Below are 14,329 nucleotides of genomic sequence, written 5' to 3'. Positions count from 1 at the left end.
GACTCAGACATAATATAAATTAATTGCAGGAGTAACATCTCCTCATCTTTGCTGTATTCCATACAGAAGCAAGTCACAGGTCCCACCCTCACTCAAGGAGAGGAGTTACATGAAGGCATGAACATCAGGACATTGCAGACATCTTACAGTCTATTTGCCATACTTGCCCTCCTCACTTCTTAACAGGTGTATCTCTTGAGAGCACTCCCCAATAAACCTTCTGCCTACAACTACCCATCTTGGAGTCTGTATCTGGGGAGCAACACTGGGGCAGGAAAGGGAGCTAGAAACTGTTGCTGTAACATCAACTATGGATGATAACAGTAGGAGAATGAGCAGTGAATTTTCTTTCTAGTCATAAATGTGTAATAATTTATTAGAATTTAGAATAGTCATGGCCTATTAAAGTAAAATGAAGTCTACAAACTATAAGATGTCTTCAAGCAAGGATGCACACAACAAAAATTATTCATTTCTAGGGCTGTAGAACAGATTACACATAACTAATAAAAATTAGGCTTACTGATCGCCATAGTATGAAAATAAATCTCAAACACACAATTAAAAAGAGATGATTAGCACTTTATTAAATTCACATAGATTGTACTTTTACAAATTACAGAAATAGTCAACCAATAGGGCTGCCTTATTAGAGAATGGTAGAGAATAAGTATTGGTATGACAACAGGATCAAATTCCACCTTGTGTATCGACACTCCCATTTTCATCCATCTCATTTACAATCATTTTCCATTCTTGCTTAGTCAGTCACATAATGATATAAAAAATATTCTAAGTGGATCCATTTTCAAAGATTTCTACACCATATTATGGGTATTCTCCACTGGAAAAATATTTCTCCTTAGGTTTTCAAAGTGTGAAAAAGATATATATATGTAGTAGCCTGATCCTATCTCTAGAAATGCTTAACACTAATGCACTTTTAAACCGACAACTAAAGACACCACATGACTGACTACACTTATACACTGTGTTGTCAGAGAAATATTTTAGAGTATTTTGAGTAGTCAACAGTTTATGATTCCAATGGTCTTCATGGGTATAACTGATTGCCTTTTACCTTCATGCATATGCAAAATTTCTTACAAAAGAAGAGGTGAAACAAAATAGATGATCTGCCCTTGATAATTTATAATGCTCAGCAGTTGCACAGAAACAAGTGTTGGGTTTCTTGGGGAAGTTAAACAGCAGCCCTTCAGAGAGGGGTGAGCCGCTCATCCTCTGTCATGAAGGCGTCATTAATGTGCCCTCCCTTCGTGTCCAGAGGATCGCAGGGGATGCCATTCTCAATTGTGATCGTGTTTTCACACTTATCTTCAGTGTCATCTGCTTCAGATGGTTCTTTGCTCTTCCTAAATGCACATAAAAAGAATGATTGGGATCTAGGAAAAGAAAGCCTGGTCTTCTGTACAAACATGGAGAGCAGGAGAAAGAAGAGGAAACTTAAAATGATGAAGTAATTGATGACATTACATATTTTCAAATAAATTGCAATGATCATAAAGAGCTAATGAGGTGGAAAGTTGCTACCAAGATAAGAAGTCTGCATGGATGACATATATACATACTGGTCAGAACAAGTGGTTTTATTTGGAATACTAAAATAAATATATATGAATACATATATGAGTGAATATATACATTTATACGAATGAATGTGTTTGTATATATACATATATACACATATACATTCACATACAAATTGCATGAAGGAATGTGAAGGAAATGTATGGTAAGTTAGCAAGTTAAAAAATTTAGCTCTAGGAGAACAACTTAACAAAAATTGAATTTTAAAAAAAGTACTAAATTCCTCTCACAGGATTTGACAAGTAGTTTGCAAATGTTGAGTGAAAATCAAATTTAAATAAGATATCAAAAAGCAAACTTACATTCCTTTGTAGAAAAGAAGTAACCATTAAAAACTGCAGATATTGGGATGCCTGGGTGGCTCAGTGGTTGAGTGTCTGCCTTAGACTCAGGTCATGATCCTGGGGTCCTGGGATGGAGTCCCACATTGGGCTTCCTGTGGGGAGACTGCTTCTCCCTCTGCCTATGTCTCTGACTCTATGTCTCCCATGAATAAATAAAATCTTTTAAAAATATTTTTAAAAAATAAAAACTGCAGATATCACTGCTTAGTTCCACTCACTGTAAAATAGTTGCTTTCATTTAAGTTGGGTTTTTGGAACTCAGAACGCATTTTACTAATTACATTACAACTCACAGCTAAAATTCTGGGCCATTCCCTCCACCAAAAAAAAACCTCTATGTGATAGTATAAATCTTTGAGTTTCTCATTCTCAGACCCTTTATAGATTCTGCTAGCCTTACCCTTAATATTTCCTTGGAGTGTGGAACACTGTAACCTTGAATTCAAAGGGTCTTCCTGTCTTTTGTGAAAGACCAAGACACTGAGCCAATTATGCTTGATAACAAGAGATTAATTTGGGGGCATCATGGAAGCATGATTTTGGGCTCCCAGACTTGTCAGAGATTGCTTTGTCCCAATAATCTGTGGAAACTTCAAAGAAGCAAACCTGAATGGATCACACTGCAGGAATGGTAGACATTGCTGTGGTGACCAGGATGGACTCCCACCACTATGGAAGTCCCTTAGAATCTTGGTAAGTCTCTGGTGAGTGAGGAGGTGGTGAAGATGCCCAGTGATGACTAAGGTAGAGTTTCCTATTAGTCCTGCATAAGAGTCCATTTTAATGCTTTAAAGAATATGGTGGAGGAAGGGAGAGAAAAAAAAAGAGCTCTTATTTACAAAGGAATGACAACTATTATAGAAAGAGTAACAGAAATAGAAAATCACCACTACAATAATAATTGATTCTGATGAGGCTCATCAATGGATACTCAACCATTAAGGAAGAGATGATCAGGGAACAGGGTATTTACATGGTCTCAGTCTACTACTCTCACAAGCAATGTACTGATTATAGAGATATTTGTATTTTGTCAAGGAAGAAATCTAGTGAACATCACCAACAATGAGACAAATTGACAAGTGCCTCCAGGTGTGATATACTGATATTTTATTTATTTATAAAATTCTGTGTTCTGTGTTCCTACCCCACCTCAGCACCAGTTTCTTTTTTATTTGAATCTCTGGGGAGGAAGTAATCAGACAAGTTTCAAATTTTAAAAAAAATTTTTGGGTGGCCAATGCACCTATGCAAATTTTAAAATATTTTATAGAACAGCTGATCTGGACTCAGTACAGAGTAGGCATTCAGGTGATGTACTTAGAATTGGATGAACAGACACATGGATAGTTGGCTAGACAGACAGACGGATGGATGGATGGATCAATAAACGTAGATCAATGGCTGGTTGGCTGGATGATAAATTAACAGATGGATGGATGGACTAATGCTATAGGCAAAGTTACTCAGACAGTAGTCCAAGATAGATCTTTTTTTAAGATTTTATTTATTTATGAGAAGCACACACACACACAGAGAGAGAGAGAGAGAGAGAGAGAGGCAGAGACACAGGCAGAGGGAGAAGCAGGCGCCATGCAGGGAGCCTGACATGGGACTCAATCCCGGGTCTCCAGGATCACGCCCTGGGCTGAAGGCAGCGCTAAACTGCTGAGCCACCCAGGCTGCCCCAAGGTAGATCTTGAACGGGATTCACGAAAGAAAAAAAAGAAAAGAAAAGAAAAGAGAAAAGAAAGAAAGAAAGAAAAAGAAAGAAAGAAAGAAAGAAAGAAAGACAGAAAGAAAGAAAAAGTGAGAAAGAAGAAAGGAAAAGCGAAGGAAGAATATATACACACATAATATTTCTTGTATCCCTTATGTTGTTGCTTTTCCAAATGAATGGAGGAAAATATTTGTTTTCCTACCTTAGAAATTAGGAGTTAATATAGATTTTGCCAGGCTTTGCTGATGGTAATTAGATAATTCTAAATAGCTTAGGTTCATAAAGAAAGGTAAAGTAAAAAAAAAGAAAAAGAAAAAGAAAAAGAAAGGTAAAGTATCATTCCAATACTGTAGATTCCACTGTCATCATTTGAAAGTATTTTGCCATTATATATGCCACTGTTGAGTGTTACAATTTATCACTACAGGCCTAATGCTGGATTAGAAATTGGGGGTCCTAGTCCTAGAGACCTAGGAAAGGATAAGCTGTTATGTTTTTCAATCCTCAGGGTGAAGACACTGTACTGGCCATTCTAAGTTTCAGCCATCAGCAATTAGGGCAGCTTGGGGTGAGCACAGAATTTCATGTGATGAGAAGGGTCTTATAGCCAGGTAAAACCACCTACCAGAGGACTAGAATACTGTAGACAGGAGTATTGTTACTTTCCATGTCCTCTAGAAGGCAAAAGCAAGTGACATTCTATAACCATCATTCATATCACTTCCATTCATAGTACCCAACATTTATTGAATAACTGTTTTGAGTGACTACTATGTATTCAAACAGACACAGTCCTTGTCCTAAAGTGAAAAGAAAGGACTTAATAAAAGGGGAAACTCTGGGGACACCTGGGTGGCTCAGTGGTTGAGCGTCTGCCTTTGGCTCAGGGTGTGATCCTGGAGACCCGGGATCAAGTCCCACGTCGGGTTCCCTGCATGGAGCCTGCTTCTCCCTCTGCCTCTCTCTCTGTGTCTCTCATGAGTAAATAAATGAAATTTTTAAAAAAGGGGAAAACTCCAAATTTCACTCATCTTCCTCCCATTGTTTATGGACTATAAAAAAGAGGAGTGATGTTTCAGTAGGGATGAAGCCCCAGGAAAAATGTATATTTATGAATTACCATCAAAAAATGTCTAATTCATGCAATTTCCCCCAAACCCACTCCTCATTGGGTTTGGAGTGAATAGGATTTTAAATAGTCAAATCTTACTCTAAAATTTGTGTCTATAAGTATGAAATTCATATTAAAGAAATCTTAGTGGATGGACCATTGGTGGCAATGCAATGGTAGTCTTAGAAATAATGGTTGTCAGTGTCTATTTGCCAGTTTTCTCAGTTAAGGAAGTGTTTTTATCAAGTTAGATGAAAAATCACAGAGAACTGGACACATGCAGATCACTGCAAGGAATCTTGCCTCCCTCTCCGAACCATAAAGAAGAACTAATCATTAGGTATCACAAAGGAATGGGGAAGAACTAAAAAGAAAGATGCAAACAGATGAGGACAAGTTTGTCTTCTTTAGAAGAAGGATTTCTCAACCTAAAAGATTCTGAGCAAAATGGCTGTGGATATGTATCTAATGGAGCCGTGCCAGTGGCAAATTAGGTACATATTGTGCTTTTGTGACCTTAGATCCAGTTGTTCAGAGTCTTGGCATTGCTGGGCTTCACAAACTGCAATGTCAGTAACGTGCTGGCTGGACATGATAAGCAGCTCAAAGGTTATCTAACAGTAACACAGCCCTTTGTCACATTTCATAGTATGCACTGTAATAAACTGATTCACTGCCTCTGCATTGCTCTTACTAACAATAATAAAACTTAACTATGTTTCTGGATCATTCTGATTTGATATTCCGCTAAAAACATTAATTCTTTTTCCTGAAAAAATAAAATTGAGTGTTAATGACTTCTGCTGTTCTTGCAACATCAGGTGGTTCTGGAAGATTTTTTTTCTTAAAGTAACGAAAATACCTGAAACTAGCTCTTAAAAGCCTTGAGAGTAGATATTTCTCATAAATCCAGAAAGAAGAGGGGCAAAACAGGAGACAAAAAAAAAAAAAATACCGGGTGACCCTCGGAGCTAAGGAATATTGAGGAACAGGGTTTGCTCAAGATAAAGCAGTGGTGGCTAAAGTACAAAGAATATTTCTGTCTCCCTTCAAATAAGATAAGGCTGAAGAGCCAAAGACCAAGAATAGCCAGGAAAACAAAAACGGATAGATAAACATGATTTTAAACCAGAACAGAATTAATTATTGGGGATTTAGGACTATCCTCATAATCAGTATAGATGATTCCTGGGGAAAGTATCAGTGCTACTGGAATGATTTCAGTGGGTGTTGTAGTCCAGTGAGATTGACTGGCTCTGGGATCCAGTCTATCTGGTTTTAAATACGGTTACTACTAACTTTCTAACCATGTGACTATAGGCAAGTTGCTTTATGTCTGCCCTTTGGTAATGATAATAATAATAATTAGTACCTATTACATGACAGAAACCTAAGTGCTTTGTATACATCATCTCATTTAATTCCTATTGCAATATTATAAAGATTTTATTATTATTCCTGTTTTTCAAATGAAGGAGCTCAAGCTCAAATATGTAGAGCAGCTTGTCTTGAGAATGGAATAAGATTGGTGAAACCAGTAGACCGAGAACTCTATTTAATCTCCCCAAGTTTCACTCAAAACACACATTGGATTCCTACTGAGTATGTACATTTAAGAACAGCAAAGGAAAACAATGATCAGCTCTAACATTTTGATTTTATTTTCACATCTATTATTTATTTTTTAAAACTACATCTCATTCATTTTTTAAACTAAAACTCCCAAATGTTAATTTAATTATATATATTTTTTCAATTTAATTTCAATTAATTAAACATATATTATTAGTTTCAGAGGGAGAGGTCAGTGATTCATCATTTTTATATAACACCCAGTGCTTACCACATCAAGTACCCTCCTTAATTCCCATCACCCAGTTACCCCATCCTCCCTCCCCCTCCCCTCCAGTGACCCTCAGTTTGTTTCCTAGAGTTAAAAGTCTCACGATTTGTCTCCCTCTCTAACTTCATCTTGTTTTATTTTTTCCTCTTTTCCCCTCTGATCTTCTGTTTTGTTTCTTAAATTCCACATTTAAGTGAGATCATATGATAACTTTATTTCCCTGACTGACTTATTTCACTTAGCATAATGCCCTCTAGTTCCATCCACATCATTGCAAATGACAAGATTTCTTTTTTTGATAGCTGAGTAATATTCCATTGTATATATATCCCACATTTTCTTTATCAATTCCTCTGTTGATGGACATCTGGGCTCTTTCCATAGTTTGGCTATTGTGGGCATTGCTGCTATAAACATTGGGGTACAGGTGCCCCTTCAGATCACTACATTTATATCTTTGGGGTAAATATCTAATAGTGTAATTTACACATCTATTTTTAAGACTACTGATTTAATTAAGACTTTATAAGAATGTGAGGTTTCAGTATATGAAAATGTTGGCTGAGCCCCATCCTCTCATTTGAAAAGCAATATTCGTAGAAATCTAAATGTATTTCTGTTTACTACTGACCTCATGGGAATAGAAATATAACCAGAAATAAACCAAGGGAATTTACTAATGACTCTGCTCAACTGTGAGCAGTAGCTAGGATTCTATGTCCTGAGTCTTTCACCTGGCTTTGTTACCAAGTATAAGACTATAATCTCCGTATAGGCAGGGACCATCCATGTTATCTATGTATGTATCTTCCATGATAAATACTAGAGCTCCCATTACAGAATGAATGGTCAATAAAGGAATAAGATATTTTTTACCACTTTGGGCTTTGACTTCTGGAGAAATGAATTTAGATCACTGTTAGGTTCTTTTCCTAAGACCCTAACGTTATTATAGTCTATTTATGTACAGGATTCATAAATCAATTCTATGATGTACATGCAAGTCTGAAATCATGCTGTGTCTGCGACTCTCCTTTTATACAACAGTGCCAAGTTATATAGAATTAGCACTTTCAACTGCTTTTTGATGGTGATGCGAGTAACTTAGATTAATAGAGCACTGTCCAGTGTATAAAGCACTCCTGTGTATTCCCTAACTTCTTCTTCTCATCATCATAACTACTTAAGAAAATATTATTGTCCTCATTTTCCATATGTGACCTGCTCAAGATCACTCAGCCAATAAGCAGCAGGGTCTGAGATCAGAACTCAAAACCAAGAATATCGATCCAGGGCTTTTTGTACAAAAACACACATCACATTAACTGCATCATCATTGTCATTGCCACATCACCACTACCATCACAACTACTGTCAACATCATTACTATCATCATAAAGCTGACCAGAGAACTAAAACATCTACTTGGGCTGGCACTAGACACGGATCTAGTACAGACATCATTGTGGAATATATGCAGTTCATCTTGGGTACCTGCCCACCTACCGAGTCACCTAATTGTTTACCAAAAGTAAAAAAAAAAAAAAAAATCATTTTCCAACTTTTTTTCCTTCAACAAGTCTCTCATTTCCATAAACTGCTATTCTCAACTAGATGTAATAGAAAAGCAACTCCCTCAAATTATTTCACGAGGAGGTGGCATTTGTAATGGTGTACTGAAGCTGTCTGGTACAGGCTTGTAAGAGGTGGTTGTTAAATATTCAGAAATTTCTACTTGATAGGAAATCAACAAATGCTACAAATCGGGATATTTTTTTTAGAAAGCTGGTTAATCAGTTCACCACTATTATGGTAAACAGTAACCCCAATATGATCATTTGGTGTGATCAGGTGTTTGTTAACTAATAAAGTCCCAAACAATGAGCCATTGAACTGGAAAAAAATTTTTTTGGAAAAATTTTTTACAGTATCATGGCAATATCTGGATGAAAACAAGATCCCTTTTCAGTAATACTTAGTCACAGAAATGGGTTAAGCTGATCTTGGATAATAATACTGTTTATTTAGTGCATGCTATATCCTAGGTACTTCATACACATTTATTTCATCCAATCCTCGTGGAAGTCTTATGAGATATTATCTTCTTACTACAGATGGAGAAACAGTCCCATGCAATTTGGATGACTTGACCAAGGTCATTTGGCTAAAGGGTACAGCTGGTGTTTGAGTTCACTTAGTTTGGCTTCCAATGACTGCATACTTTACAGCCAGCAGCTATGAGTAATCAATGTAATGCTGTTATTGACACAGGTAAAAGAATTTTTAAAGCTTTATTTGAGAAATCTCCTCAACAGTAAGTTTAAATACACGTATATGTCTTAGATGACAGTGGCACTCTTCTCCACAGAAGCAAAACGGCAATGGAGGTGACCCTGCAGTCTCTCCTGGCCTTCTAATTTCAGATTTTATATCATGAGAATGATGTTTGTTAATATCCAATGTATGGGTTGAATTGCTAAGCAAATCTTCATCTTCCTCAGGACTAAAGGCATTGGGGGCAACTCCTCCTTTTTCCATGATTAGAAAGGGCTTTCATCACAATTTCCAGGGCTCTCCCCACTTCAGACTGTATCCTCTCCACACCTTCAAAGCAGTACTTTGCCCAAGAGAAGCCCACCACAGATTGTATCAAATTTAAAACACAACAAATCAATTTATCTTCAGAAGGTTGTCATAACTGTCCTGACTCTATTTGCCAATTAGTGATGCTCTCCAGGTTGACGCAAGAGATTTGTCTATCTGTTTTCCTAGTCTGAACACAAAATGAATTTGCGAAGGCAAGGCTGTGACAACAGCCTCACTTCTCCCAGGCAACAGATTATGATGCTACGCACCCAATTATTATATTACTGCAGAATCTGCTCAGCAGGAAAGAGATAGCACAAACTGGAAGACCAGCAAATGGCAGGATAATAAAATAACAGTAACAGCTAACACTTATTGAGCACTTGCCGTAGACCAGGCACCACTCTAAGCACATCACTGCATTAACTCTTTTTATCCCACCAAGTTCGTTATTTCCAGTATACCTTGCTGTCGCTGTAGCAAAGTCATCTCTGCACAGGCAACAAAGAAAGATTTAACCAACTCGACGCTAGTACCACAAACATATCCTCCTGAGCTTGCGTTCCCGGACTCATTCCCTGTGCTTCCTGAGTTAATGCATTGCATTCAAGAGCAGAATGTAGGATACAAATACTTTGAACCTAAGCAGTATGTCCATTCTTCTAAATCGTACACTATACTGTGCTAGTGAGAAAACTGGGAACCAAGGAGATGCAGTAAATTCACAGAGGTTATGATCATTACAAATCATAGAATCACAGTATTCTAGGAGTAATATGGAACTCAAAAATATTAACCATAAGTATTCAAATATTGCAAGGGAACCTTTCTTAATATTTGAAAAAAAAACTCAAAACAAAACAAATTAACAACTTGTACCAAGGCTCTCTGCATTGCATGACATGCCAACATAAAGAAAACCAAGCAAGTACAATTTGATTTTAATCTTTGAATTTAAGTTAGGGACTAGATGCAAATCTCATTTATTTCAGAGCATTTCACTTACCATTTGTGAAAAAAATCTACAAAGGCCAACACTTAAAATGATTCCCTTCTGCTAGTAACTAGAGTGAGACATATGGAAAGTGGTAAACCTCCAGAGAAACATTTAGTTGAAACCACACTTGGCCAAACTCATCCCACATGTCTGTGTGGGCACTGACCTTTTTTGAAAACCAATGCATGTCCCTGTAATTCCATTTATCAGAACTCCTCTTCCTTAGTATCATATGAGACGTTTTCAGCAGAATCAAATTGTCTAGTGAAGAGTAAGGACTCTCTCCACTTCCCTTCTTGATCAGAGATACTTGTAAACAAAATTATTCCCTTCTTTCACCATGCTGAGAAATCCTATCCTCCTCTCCTCCTGTCCCACCCCTTTCGTAATTTTCCCACCAGTCTGAAATTCTCTCTTGAAGTAATCTCAATAATTTAGATGGCAAAGTTTGTAGGTGCCCCAGAATCCAGGTAAATAAACGCAGAGAGTAGGAATCCCTAAATCGGAAGCTCTCAAACCAAGTGAATTAGAATAACCTGGAATAGTCATTAAAATGCATCCCCTTCACAGATTATAATTTAGAAAGTCTGCAGTAGGGCAAAGGAACCTACATTTTAAACAAGTGTTCTAGGTGATTCTGATGCAAGGTGTTGATTCAGAGTTCACTTCGAGGAACATGGTTCCATATAATACCACAGGCATGAGAGGGACAAGTAATTGTTGAAAGGAGGAAAGTATAGAAGGCCAAGAGTATCTGGGACAAGATGGCGGCTGCAGGGCACTGGGCCAAGAAAAGGCAAGCCAAGATGGGGGTGCATGGAAAGAACTGTGGAACTGCTATCATTTGGAGGTAGAGGACTATGAAAGATTAACTCTGCTTACCTAAAAACTTTGCTTAGTTTTGTATATCCAACTTACAAAAGTATGATACAGATATTAAAATCAATTCTTGATATGAAATATTCATATGGTGTAGAATAAAGAAAATGATAGTAATGGAAGGAGTCATAGTAAGAGACACTGTACTCTAAAAGGTCTCTAAAAGAGCCTAAGTGATAATTTTGAAAATCACCAATATTTTCAAAGTTTCAAATTTAAGGCATTATCTTTAGCTTTGGGAACATCCTCACATTTTTCCAAGTCATGAGGAAATAGGAAAATCCTCTGTAAATTACTCTATTTAAGTATCTTACCTTCTACGTTCCCGGATTCCTGATAAAATCAATAACACGACTGCCACTATGACGATGCAAAATATCACACCGAATATAATAATCCAGATGGGCACAGATGGGTCAGTGGGTGGTGCAAGAGTGGTAGGAATTTTTAAAAATTCCAGAGACTGGTCATTCAAAAAGAAGGCATTGTTGATCCGGTTCCTATTCATTCTATGATATAATGATCATTAAAAACAAACAAGAGAGAGAGAAAAAAATTAGAAACAGAAGGTATAAACCTATCTCTCCATGACTATAATTATCTCTAGAAACAGAGCATCCCTGTAGCAAGAGACCTCAGGTTGACAAGACAGTTTAACGGGGGCAATCATGCTGTGGTACTCTTTTCATGGATGTGCTGGATGTTACAGAAAGGCTCCCCTACTGCCCTCCATAGTTTTGAATGTCCTAGAAGTAACCAGAAATCCTGAGCATCAAGCTCTGCTCACCATGTTTTATTTCCGGAAAGGTAGCATCTAGATTAAGATGACAACCCTATTTAAGGTGGGCTTACAGGGACACCTGAGTGGCTCAGTTGGTTGAGCTTCTGCCTTCAACTCCAGTCATGATCCCAGAGTTCTGGGATCAAGCCCTGCATGGGGCTCCCTGCTCAGCAGGGAGCCTGTTTCTCCCTCCCACTCTGCTGCTCCCCCTGCATATGCTCTCACTCTCTCTGTCTCTGTCAAGTAAGTAAATAAAATCTTAGAAAAAAATAAAGTGGCTTACATACATACCAACACCCGGAAGAGGTACAATTACATGTAAAAAAGTGGGTGATGGGGGTGGTTGGGTTGCTTAGTTGGTTAAGCATCTGCCTTCAGTTCAGGTCATGATCCTGGGGCCCTGGGATTGAGCCCTGCATTGGGCTCCCTGCTCAGTGAGGAGCCTGCTTCTCCCTCCCCCTCTGCCTGCTGCTTCTCCTGCTTGTTCTCTCTCTCTCTCCTAAATAAAATCTTTAAAAAAAAAAAGTGGGTGATAAATATAAGATGAAAAAGAAAAGAAAACCAGGAATAAAAAGGAAAACATCAAGTGAAGAGCAGCTGCAAATTAGTCTATTTGATTTTTTTCGTTAATTTAACAAACATTTGCTGAAAACTTACTAAGTACCAGATATAGTGCTAAGTGCTGAAGATCCAAAGTGAAAGGAAAATACCAAAGCACTTATAGTCTAGAAGGATGCACATGGCCATAATGGGAGACGGTCTAAGGCCAAGTACATCATAGTGAGAAGTCAGGGCTGCTTTCCTGAGAAAGCAACTTTTGAGCTGTGTTTTGAGGGACACCTGGGTATTCTTTAGACCAAAGTGTGTAGTGAGCACAGGAATGGAGACGTGGTATAGTAGATTTGTTCAGGAAACTGCAAGTTTCAGATGACTAAAGTAACTGGTGCTTAAGGAGTCCAAAAATCTAGAAAAATATCAAGGTAAATGAGTGACTCTTCCTGGGGGAAGTCTGCATTTTTGGTGGTGGCAGCAGTTAAGGAGGGGTTGATAGCCAAGACTTATTTGACTGAAACTAAGTAAGTGAATTTCTAACTGGAATTTGCAAACTAAATGAGATTTCTTAGAGATATTGTATGGCCTTTACTGAATTCACACTAGACAAGCTACTTCATCTACCTCTAGAGCAGCAATGAGAAATACATATATAATATTAGCTTCATATGTGACTTCAAATTCTCTAGGAGGTACATTTTAAGAAAAGTAAAAAGAAACACGTGAAATTATTTTTTAAGTAGGCTCCACACCCAACATGGGGCTTGAACTCATGACCCTGAGATCAAGAATCACATAGTCTACTGACCAAGCCAGTCAGGCATCCTGAAACTATTTTAATAATTGTTTTTGCCCAGTATATCCAGGAAAATATAATTTCAATCTGTAATCAATATTGAGTTGGTCCACATTTAATTTTGTACTCAATCTTTGAAATCTGATGTGTGCTTTACACTTAAGGTGTATCTAATCTTGGACAGGCTACATTTTAAGTGTTCAATAGCCATATATGGCAGGTAACTACATCCTGTAGTGTGCAGGTCTTGAACCTGACAGTAATGGCTTAAGAATCTCTGCAGACCAGCACCAGGTTATCAGGAAAAACCTCTTTTAGCAAATAAAAATCTAAGTCGAGGCATGATTATTCACAAATGTGAAAAAGAATCCCAGCCAGATACTCTATAACAGGGTATAATTTCAATGCAATTTTTTATCATTATATCCTCTAGTTCCATCTACATCATTGTATAGGGCAAGATTTCATTCTTTTTGATGGCTAAGTGATATTCCATTATATATATATATATATATACATATATATATATATATTTTTCATACACACATCACAACACATCTTATTTATCCATTCATCTGTTGATGGACATCTGGGCTCTTTCCATAGTTTGGCTATTGTTAAACTATGGAATGTTTCCTTTTTCCATAACTTATCATTGATAATCTGGGAACACAAACCTCTCCACAAAATAATGAACCCCACCCCACTACTAAGGTATAACTCAGAGTAATATGAGAAGTTGCTCTGTATTCTCATTCTATCCACCTGGTTAGTGAACATTTTGCTGTTCTTTTGCCTCTCAGGCTGATTAGAAGTCCTAGATCAGTACAGAATAAATCGTCAACCACCACTTAAATCCCTAATAGGTGTCAATCACCATGGATATCTTCCAGCTAAGATTGGCCTGATAAGGCCAGGCCCTCACAATAGAGCTAAAACAGACATCTGAGAACTAGTGGGTCATTCCCTCACGTAATCCCATAGGTGTGGACACTCTGGGGGAGAGGAAAAACACCACTGGATGTGATGGCAGCATGCCTAGGTTCAAATCCTCACTTTTCATTTTTCTAGCGTGGTGGCCTCAGCAAATCAATTAGTCTCCCTAAGTCTCA

At 37.6% G+C, this 14,329-nt stretch overlaps 1 protein-coding gene across 1 annotated transcript in view; it reads right to left on the bottom strand.

Annotated features, from left to right (window-relative positions):
* Positions 1–561: 561 nt before the first annotated feature.
* CLTRN (collectrin, amino acid transport regulator) overlaps positions 562–14,329 on the bottom strand; it is a 34,360-nt gene continuing 20,592 nt past the window's right edge. Inside the window, exons 5-6 of the mRNA XM_072818015.1 lie at positions 11,403–11,597; positions 562–1,373 (exon numbers count right to left, since the gene is read on the bottom strand). Coding sequence (XP_072674116.1) covers positions 1,217–1,373; positions 11,403–11,597 — 352 coding nt within the window. The 3' untranslated portion in view covers positions 562–1,216. The remainder of the gene's footprint in view (positions 1,374–11,402; positions 11,598–14,329) is intronic.

This window comes from Canis lupus, chromosome X, assembly GCF_048164855.1.
Source record: "Canis lupus baileyi chromosome X, mCanLup2.hap1, whole genome shotgun sequence".
Classification (NCBI taxonomy): Eukaryota; Metazoa; Chordata; class Mammalia; order Carnivora; family Canidae; genus Canis; species Canis lupus.
The sequence above is the reverse complement of the archived record's forward strand: the minus strand, read 5'-3'. Positions and strand labels throughout refer to the sequence as shown.